The 10,271-nt window shown below is 45.8% G+C and overlaps 1 protein-coding gene across 1 annotated transcript in view; it reads left to right on the top strand.

Annotated features, from left to right (window-relative positions):
- Positions 1-1,435: 1,435 nt before the first annotated feature.
- CATSPERG (catsper channel auxiliary subunit gamma) overlaps positions 1,436-10,271 on the top strand; it is a 46,176-nt gene continuing 37,340 nt past the window's right edge. Inside the window, exons 1-2 of the mRNA XM_006871546.1 lie at positions 1,436-1,645; positions 1,736-1,789. Coding sequence (XP_006871608.1) covers positions 1,457-1,645; positions 1,736-1,789 — 243 coding nt within the window. The 5' untranslated portion in view covers positions 1,436-1,456. The remainder of the gene's footprint in view (positions 1,646-1,735; positions 1,790-10,271) is intronic.

The raw sequence follows: 10,271 nt of genomic DNA, 5'->3' as shown, positions 1-10,271 counted from the left end.
CCATTTTGAGACCGGGCATTAGGGGCGAGACTGGAGGGACCAAATAACGGTTGACCGGTTTTAACCAAGTGGCAGGTACCGTGGAGCGGGGAGAAGAGGGTGGTGCCTGGGGGCCAGCCCGGGCGGGGGGGGGTGTGGGGGACAGGGGAGGGACAGAGGAAGGGAGGGAAAAGGGGGGAAGAGAAGAGAAGAGTGGTAGGAAGGGGCAGAAGGGAGGAGGGGAGAGGCTGAGGCGAAGTACTTAGATCAGAAGTCGGTGATGAGGCAGGGCGGGGCTTGGAGAAACGGGGTGTAAGCAGGGCGGGGCAAGGGCATGGAAAGGGAGGGCGAGAAAAGGGGGCGGAGCGAGAAGGTGTCACGACTGGAGAGAAAGGGGAACATTCAGAAGATGCAAACTGAGAAGTCAGTGCCAGTGCGGGGTGAGGAGAGAGCTAAAATCGACCCAGGGTCTCGAGGCGAGGAGGCACGGAGCGAGAGAGTTCGGATTGAGGGGAGAGCGCGGGGCGAGAAGTGGCGGGGCGAAGGGAGGGCGAAATTTGAGGAGAGGGCTCAAGGCAAGGAGAGGATCCGTGGCGAGAAGGTGCGGGGCGAGGAGAGAGCAAAAGCTGAGAATAGGGTGCGGGGCGAGAAGCTGCTGGGGGAGTGGTCTCCGGGTGAGGGGCGGGGTGAGGAGCGGCTTGGAGAGAAGCAGGTGGCACTGGGTGAGGGGAAAGGGGGGGCTGGAAAGGGGAGGGGCAAGGGCCGAAAAGGGGAGCGGCAGGACAAGGAACCGAAGTTGGGTGAAGAGCGTGCCTCAGGAGAGAAACAGGGGCGGGGACAGAGGAAGGGGAAAGGCAAGAAGATCTGGGAAGATCTCAAGAACAGGGGGACCAAGGACCAGACCTGGACCCAGGGCCTCACCAAAACAAGAAGAAACCTATCAGCTGAAAAGTGGAGGGGCGGAGCAAGAAGTCGGAGCAGAGCCAGGGGCAGGGGCGTGGCCAGAGGGAGGAGCAGGAGGAGGAGCAAGGCCAAAACGAGAAACCGAGAAGGGGTGCAAAGCAGGAGCAAAGCGAAGAGTAAGGGCGGAGAAAGGTTCAGGGCTGAGGTGAGCAGACAGGGCGAAACAAGGAGCAGGAGCAGGGGTATAGCCAGGAGCATCAGCAGGCGTGGCATTTGGAGTAAGGGTAGGGGCGGGGCCCGGGATAGGTGGAATCGCCGGTGTCAGGGCAGAGCCAGGAGCAAGAGCAGAGGCGGAGCCAGAAGCCAGAGACGTGGGGTTAGGAGTAGGGGCGGGGCCAAGCGCAGCGGAGAGGCTAGGTCTCAGAAAGCGGCTCCTGAGAGCCTTCCTGCAGACGGGCGTTGACCCTTAGGTTCTCCAGGTTCCAGACACGTTGCGTCCTGCCTTGCGATGTCCTTCGCAGTCTCTTCGGGGCGGAGATCCCTAGTCTTGCAGGTGCTGTGGACACTTTTGCTTATGCTCTTGGCGCCATGGAGGCTGTGGGCATTACAAAGCGATGAGTGCGCCTGGCAGATTACCTTGAATAAATTTGAGAGTTTAGGCCAGAACACTGCTGACAGGGACCGCTTCTTTCATCAAGACCCCGTGGACACAGTGCAGCACGTGTTCAAAAGACTGGTGGACTCTCCAATCGAACTGGACAAGGTGAGGGGACCCAGTTTAGGGCAACAGGAGGAGACGTTCTGGAGCCGCTCCCTACTTGGTTCTGGGTATTCACTCAACTTCTCCTTACAGAAATACCTGGGTTTCCCTTATTATCTGAAGATCAGCTTGTCTTGCTTGGGAAATGTGGTGAGTGGTACAGCGAAATTAGGTTTATTCCCTGAGCCTCAGTTTAACAGTGGCACACCATCTGACCCCAAGGGCTTGTAAGGATTCACCAGGCACAAAATAGGTGTTCTAGTAAGTTTTTTTGCCATATTTTTTAAGACTGAGAGATAGTTCACATACCATGAAGTACTATATTTTAAAATGTACAATTCAGTAGTTTTTGGTATATTCACAAAGTTGTACGTTATGACCACTAATTCCAGAACATTTTTATCGCCCCCAAAAGAAATCCCATGTCTATTAACAGTCTCTTGCCAGCCCCTGGAAAGCACTCATCTACTTATCTCCTTTCTCTCTCTATGGATTTGCCTTTTCCTGGACACTTCTGTAAATGGAATTATACACTTATGTGGCCTTTGTGTCTGGGTTCTTTCACTTGGTGGTGGTAATGGTGTGCTGTGGAATTGGATCCAACTCTTAGTGACCCCGTAAAGGGTTTCCGAGGCTGTAAATATATATGGAAGCAGAAAGCCTCATCTTTCTCCCACAGAACGGCTGGTAGTTTAGAACTGCAGAGCTTGAGGTTAGCAGCCCAACTCATAACCACTACGCTGCTAGAGCTCCTTTCATTTAGCATAATGTTTTTAAGGTTTATCCATTTGGTAGTATGTATCAGGACACTCTTTCAGGCTCTATAATATTCTGTTTTATGTCTGTAACACGTTTTGTTTATCCATTGGTCCATTGATGAGTACTTGAATTGTTTCAACTTTTTTTGTTTTGCAATTATGAATGATGCTATGAAAGTTTGCATAAGTTTTTGTGTAAGCATATTTTCGTTTCTCTTGGGTCTATGCTTAGGAATGGAATTGCTAGGATCTATGCGAACTCAGGTGTGGCGCTGTGGGTTAATGCGTCAGACTGCAAAGCCATTTGAACTGCAAGGTCAGTGGTTCAAGCTCACCAGCTGCTCCTTGGAAACCCTGTACAGGTTCGCTATGGGTCGGAATCGACTTGACAGCACTTAACATCAACAACAATGGGAACTCTAAAGAACCCTGGTGGTGCTGTGAGTTAAGCATTGGTCTGCTAATTGGAAGATTGGCAGCTAAAACTCACCCGAAAGATGAGGTGGTCTGCTTCCACCTCATTTATTGTTGGTGCTAACATTGAAGGTAGTTCCGACTCACAGCTCCCTGTAGCCTTGAAATCCTGTCCCGGGCCACGCCCCTACTCTTATAACAGATTCTCTCCTGGCTGCTACTCCCAGCTTTACCCCTGCTGATCCTCCTCCTGACTGTAGGCCAGCTTCTCTGTCCTGTGGGGCCCCTATGAACTAGAATCAACTCAATGGCACTGGGTTTCATTTGGTTTGGGTTTGTGAGACCTCTAAGGCACCTTGGTGATACAGTGGTTAAAGAACTCTACTGCTAACCAGAAGGTTGTCTGTTGGAACCCTGCAGGAGAGATGTATGTAGTAGCATTCTGCTTCCTTATTCCATAGGTTTCCTTGGAAACCCCACAGGACAGTTCTCTGGTCTGTAGGTTTGGGCCGTTCTATATACATATATACATCCTGTAGGATGTATATGAGTCAGGATTGATGGCAACAGTTTAGGGTTTGTTTTTTTTTTAATGAGAACTCTGTGTTTAACTCTAAAATATATAGAGTTGATTGTGTTTTGGGTGTAAGTTTACACAGCAAATTAGGTTCTTGTTTAACGATTTCTATACATATTGTTTGAGGAGTCCTGGTCACAAGTGAGTTATGAGTTAGGCTACTAACCACAAGGTCAGCAGTTCAAATCTACCAGTTGCTCCGTAGGAGAAAGATGAGGCTTTCTGATCCCATAAAGATTTACAGCCTTGGAAACCCTGTGCAGGGTCACTATGAGTCAGAACCGACTCCATGGTTCTTAACAACAATCTGTATCTTTAGCTGAGTTGTTTAGCTGAAAGGAGGGTTTCAGGTCAAAGTTTAAAGGCTGCCTCAGGGCAGTGGTTTCAGAGCTTCCTCTAAGTCTGGTTTTTTTTTAAGAATCTGAGTTTTGGTCTACATTTTCCCCCATTCTATCCGTGATCGTCTATTATATCCCTGGTCAGAATGGTCAGTATTGCTAGCTAGGCACCTTCTAGTTTTCCTGAGCTCAGGGTAGTTAAGGCTAGGGTTCATGCAGACTGTGAACTCCTGTGAACTCACTTTGTCTTTGAGTCTTTGGTTTCCTTCTTTATCTTTTGCTCTGGACCAATAGAGACCAATAGTTGTATCTTAGATGGCTTTTCGAAAGTTTTTAAGACCTTAGACACTACTCACTAAACTAGGAACATAAATTTTACAAACTATGTTATGCTAATTGACGGAGTTTTCCCATGAGACTATGGTCCTAAGCCTCAAACCCAGTAAACCAATCTTGCAAGGTGTTCAGTTATGCCTACAAAGTATCAACAGCTGTGCTTCCTTTTGTGCTTTGTTGTATAGGTGAATATATATTTGTTGTTGTTGTTATGTGCCGTGGAGTCGGTTCCGACTCATAGCAACCCTGTACAGGGTTTCCGAGGCTGGAAATCTTTATGGGAGCAGAAAGCCTCATCTTTCTCCCTCAGAACAGCTGGTAGTTTCAAACTGCTGACCTTGCAGCTCACAGCCCGATTCGTAACCAGTCTGCTACCGGAGCTCCTTGGGTCTTCAAAAAGTCTGTGAAAACATAGAATTAAAAGACAACGAAATTTCCATGAACTTGTTGAACCGCCTTCATATGCAATATGAAGTCTCTATATATGCCTATAGGTCCTGGAGTCCTGGTGTGCACGGTAGGATGAACACTGTACTGTTAACTGAAACGACAGTGGCTCAAACCCACCAGTCACTCCTCAGAAACCCTATACTGGGTCACTATGAGTTGGAACCAACTTGACGGTACTTAACAGCAATAGCTAATGCTATACATGCTCATGTTTGTTACCTTCCTATACACATGTGTGTTTATGTGTTTACCTAGGAGCCCTGCTGTGGCGCTGTCGGATAAATACTGCCCTGCTAACCCTTAGGTCAGAGATTCAAACCCAGCAGCTACTCCTTGGAAATGCTGCACAGGGTGCCTATGAATTAGAACTGACTCTACAGCACTTAACAACAGCAACATGTAACTACACATCAAGTTGGTTCCAACTCAGTGACCCGGTGCACAACAGAATGAAACACTGCCTGGTCCCGTGCCATCTTTACATAGGGTTTTCGTGGACTGATTTTTAAAAGTAGATTCCCAGGTCTTTTTTCCTAGTCTGTAAACTCTACTAGGGGCTGAGCATGGCGCGCACTGTGGTTTAAGAGCTTTTTATTTTCAGCTGTCCTTGCTGGTGTGGTGCTGACCCCTAGTGGTTTTGACTTAACATTGCCCGGATGGTCTCTTCCTGTGCCTTGTTGTTAAGTGCTATCTCATAGCGACCCTGCATGGGGTTTTGAGGCTGTAAATCTTTACGGGAGCAGAAAGCCTCATCTTTCTCCCGCGGAACAGCTGGTAGTTTCGAACTGCTGACCTTGCGGTTCGCAGCCCGATCCGTAACCACTACGCTACCAGAGCTCCTTCTTCCTGTGCCTATTGGCCCTTTATATATTTTCTTGGGAGAAATGTCTATTCAAATCCTTTGCCTATTTAAAAATTGGGTTGTCTTTTTTTTTATTATTATTGAGCCATCAGAGCTCTTTACACCACTTGGATGCCAGCCCCTTTTCAGACATACGATCTGCAAATATTGTGGGCCACTCTGCGGCTTGTCTTTTCACTTTTTCTGATGGAGTTCTTTGAAACATAAAAGTTTGTGTTCTTGTTTTATTTTTCTTGGTGCGTAATTATTGTTGCCAAGTGCCGTGGAGTCAGTTCTGACTCACAGTGACCCTATGTAGGGTTCACCAGAAGCAGCTGGTGGGTTTGAACTGCCGACCTTCTGGTTCACAGTCCAATGCTGATCGGACAGCACCACACGAGGAGTCTGATACATAAACAACCTAAAATAACACATATTTTTTATTGTGATGAAGTCCAAATGAAAGTCTGTTTCTTCTTTCTTTTTTTTTTTTTTTAATGCTTTTGATGTTGTTGCAGAAAACTTTGCCTAATTCAAGGTCACAAAGATTTATTCCTCTGTTTTCTTTTAAAAGCTTTTTAGTTTTAGATCTTAACATTATGTCTTTGATCCATTTTGAGTTACTTTTGATATATGTTCTGTAGTAGGGCCCAACTTTTGCATATGACTATTCAGTTATCCCAGTGGTATTTGTAGAAAAGACTGTTCCGTTCCCCCCATTGAATGATCTTGCTACCCTTGTGAAACATAAATTGACCATAAATGTACCCGTTGACTTGGACCCATCCTACTTCCAGTGTGCTCCTATACGTGTGTCCTTGGGCCCCTTCCACACAGTCTTGATTCCTGCACCATTGAGCTAAGTTTTGAAATCTGAATCTTCCAGTGTTGTTTTTCTTTTGCAAAACTGTTTTGGCTCAAGTAAGGTTTTTGAGAGGCAATAGAATTTTGAGCACAAGAACTGGAGTTCTTGAGGCTGCAGACCTAGGTTTGAGTCTGCCACTGATTAACATTTTCTTGGAGAAAGGACAACATAATAGTTGATCCTTTGGGCTCAGGAGCCAGACAGGATAAAACCAAAACCCAAATCAAACTTGTTGCTGTAGTCGATTGGGACTTAGGGTGACACCCCCCCACCCCCCCACCCCCCGCTGTGTAACAAACTACAACTGCCTCATAGGGTTTTCTTTTCTTTTTTGAAATTTTTTATTGTGAATTGAGTGAAGGTTTGTAGAGAAGATCATCAGCTTTACATTCAACAAATTGTGCACTTTGCTTCATCTCAATGATTGTAACAACAGTTATCCCACTTCCTCCCCGTGCTTCCTGTTTGCATTCCACCTACCTTCTCAGTGTTGTCCTTAGGTCAGTGCCATCTTTGGATCTTGAATGGTTGACCGTTCCATGGCAAGCATATCTTACTATTGTTGTTGTGTCTCCCCCCCACCCCCACCCCCATATACCTCTCTATTGCTTGACTGAAAATTGGACCACGAGTGTGAGTTCCATTCCATACCTGAAGGGTGATTAAGGGCCAGTCTCATTTTCACCAGTAAGCCTGGTCTTTTTATATAAATATAAATTTGAGTTTTGTTCCACATTGTCTCCCACTCTATCTGGGACCTTCTAATGTGATCCCTTTTAGAGCAGTTGGTCGTGGTAGCCGGGCACCATCTAGTTCTTCTGGCTTCAGAGGCATGGAGACTGATGGTCACATGGTCCATTGGTGCGTTCGTATTTTCATCACTCTTCTTTCTTCCACACACTGAGAGACTAATAGTTGCATCTTAGATGGCGGTTCACGAGCTTTTAAGATCCCAGTTGCTACTCATCAAATTAGCATGTAGAATATTGTCTTTGTGGACTATGTTATGCCAATTGACCATGTTGTTCCCTGAGCCCCCAGACCCAGCAACTCATTGCTGTAAGTTGTTTGCTGGTATCTAAGAAGTTCTCATCATTTTGCCCTTCTGTATGCTCTACCACATTCATAGATTTGCAGCAAAGGTAAATATCCACGTATAAATATTCTTTGCCAAATCCTTATACATTTGTGGGTAGACTTCCACTCTCCTTCCCATATCCATTCAGCCTATGTTTCTGTCTATGTGTCTACCCGCAGAACATTGTTGTTCCAGGATTGTATATATAGCAGTATTTACCTCTTTCCCTTTAACCATTGCATTTTTCTGTGTGTGCTCACTGTCTTCCTCATTCTTCTTCTAACTCCCTTTTATTGTATATTGCCCTCCCAATCTCCTGGTGTGGCACTGTGGGCTAATGCATCAAACTGCAAAGTCATTTGAACTGCAAGGTCGGAGGTTCAAGCTCACCAGCTGCTCTTTGGAAACCCTATACAGCGCCCTTATGGGTAATAATCGACTGGATAGCACTTAACAGCAACATCAACTGAGTTAACAAGTATATATCCTCTAGCCAGTGAATCTCGTCCCTCTCATCCCTGGTAACCATCAAAGAATGTTTCTTTTAGCATGAAAACCTTTTCTTGAGTTTTTACATGGGTGGTCTCATACAATATTTGTCCCTTTGTGATTGACTAATTTCACTCAGCATAATGGCCTCCAGGTTCATCCATGATATGAGGTGTTTCACAAATTCATTGTGATTTTTCAATTTTGCATAGTATTCCGTTGTGTGTGTGTGTACCAGAGTTTATTTATCTGTCCTTTTATTGATGGGCGTTTAGGTTGTCTCCATCTTTTTGCTGTTGTGCATATAGTGCTGTTATGAACATGGGTGTGCACATATCTACATGTGTCATGGCTCTTATTTCTTGGGGATAAATACCAAGTTGAGGGACTTTGTTTTATCATAAGGTATTTCTAGTTCCGACTGTTTGAGGACGCACCATACCATTGTTTCGCAGTGGTTGTACTGCTCTGCAGTCCCACCCGCAATGTAGAAGGATCCCAGTCTCTCCACATCCTTGCTAGTCTTTATTGTTCTCTGTTTTTTTGAACTTTGCTGTTAATGCTGGAGTGAGATGATATCTCATTGTTGTTTTGATTTGCACATCTCTAAATGGCACTTCACAACAACAACAATGGCTAATGATCGGGACCATTTCTTCATATGTTTGTGGTCCACCTGAATGCCTTCTTTGGAGAAGTATCTGTTCATCTGTTCATGTCCTCTGCCCATTTAAAAAATTGAGTTGTTTGTCTTTTTTGTAGAGGTATTATAGTTTTCTATGAATTTTAGAGATAAATCCCTTGTCTGATATGTTGTTGCAAACATTTTTTTTCCTAGTCTGTGGACTGTCTTTTTACTACTATGGTTAAATCTTTTGATGCACTTAAGTGTCTTCTATTGTCTGTGTTTTCAGTTATTTTTGACAGTGTATTTATGCTGTGCATCAGAGCCTCTAAGTTTGCCCCTAGTTTTTCATTGATGATCTTTATAGTTCTAGGTTTTGCATTTAGGTCTTTGATCCATAGTGAGTTTGTTTTTATATATGGTGTGCGATATGGATCTTGTTTCATTTTTCTGCAAATGGATTTCCAGTTTTGCCAGCCACCATTTGTCGAATAGACTGTCTCTTCTCCATAGAATTTTCTGGACTGTACTCTTTAGAGATGCAAGATTGCCAGGTCTGATGCCACTGGGTGGGTTCAAAGTGCCAACCTCTAGGGTAGTAGTCAAGTACAAACCATTTGCACCATCCAAGAAGCCAGGATGCCCAAGCTCAAACCCCAGCTCTGCCACTAATTGCTGTGTGCTCTTGGGCAAGTTGCTTAACTGCTGTGCCAAAGTTTCTTCATTTTTAACAAGTCTATGCCAGTAATACCTAAATTATAGGATTTTTATGAGCAATTAAATATGTACGAAGTTCTTAGCACAGTGCCTGGTTCATAGTAAAGGCTCAGTACGTGTTAGTAACAAGTTCCTAGGACACAGGATTTTACTCCAGAAACCTTCTTCCCTTATCTGTAAAGTGAGTGGTAATACCTTTTCTGTTCATTCAGCACCTACTAGGAGCCAGGCCCTCTGATTGTTGCAGGGGATGCAGTGGTAAACAAAGGAAGGCAGACAGTTGGCAACTCTCTACAACAGTCTCTGTTAGAGATAAGTGTGAACATGAAAATAAAAGGAGATGATACATTAGAAAGGGGAGGTGGTTGGGAAAGCCTCTCTGAGCAGGGACCTGGATGATGAAGAGGGCGGCCCTGAAGGGAGCCGGGAAGCATTCCAGGCTGAGGGACTGGTGATATGTTCAACCATGAGAAGGTTCTGAGGAAAGCAGTAATGTTCACAGGATCCCTCCAGCTGTGCCGGGGTGGTAAGGAGGAGGAGCAGGGAGACAGTGAGGGAGCTGCTACAGTGTCCATGTGGGAGTTGTGAGTGGACAGGACAAATGTGGTCATGACTCTTGTCGCCCTGACAGAGCAAAGGCCCTGCTCCATCACACCATTCCTAACTGGGGACCCAAGGTCTGGCTGGAGATGTAGCACAGTCGGCAGGATGGAAGGGGCCCTGGCCAAGGCATCCCTCAGGATGAAGTGCCATGCAAAGGTAGTCGGCCCCATCCAATAAATCATGAGGCCTGGTCCCACAGCCCTGCACACACAGTGGTTTGAGAGTAGCCCTTCCTAGGGAGGCCACTAGGTGTTTACTTATGCTGTTCTGTGTACCTGGAACACCTTTCTCTTTCCCTCCATTCATTGACATTCTTAAGCCCTGCTTGATATTAGGATCCTGGCATCTCTGAAAGGTCACTCACCATGCACATGGAAGTTAGTTCCCCAACCCATTCTCTACCCTCTGGCCTCAGCCCAAGAACTGGACTCTCCTCCAACTAGCGGTGTTAATCAAGTCTGGGGAGGGTAAAGACCACCTCAGGTGTGGGACTGGTCATCCCTGGTGTGAGGACGAGGCTACTAGCAGTTCTGGGATT

The sequence above is a fragment of the Chrysochloris asiatica genome, unplaced genomic scaffold (genome assembly GCF_000296735.1).
Source record: "Chrysochloris asiatica unplaced genomic scaffold, ChrAsi1.0 scaffold00168, whole genome shotgun sequence".
In the NCBI taxonomy this organism is placed as follows: Eukaryota; Metazoa; Chordata; class Mammalia; order Afrosoricida; family Chrysochloridae; genus Chrysochloris; species Chrysochloris asiatica.
The sequence above is the reverse complement of the archived record's forward strand: the minus strand, read 5'-3'. Positions and strand labels throughout refer to the sequence as shown.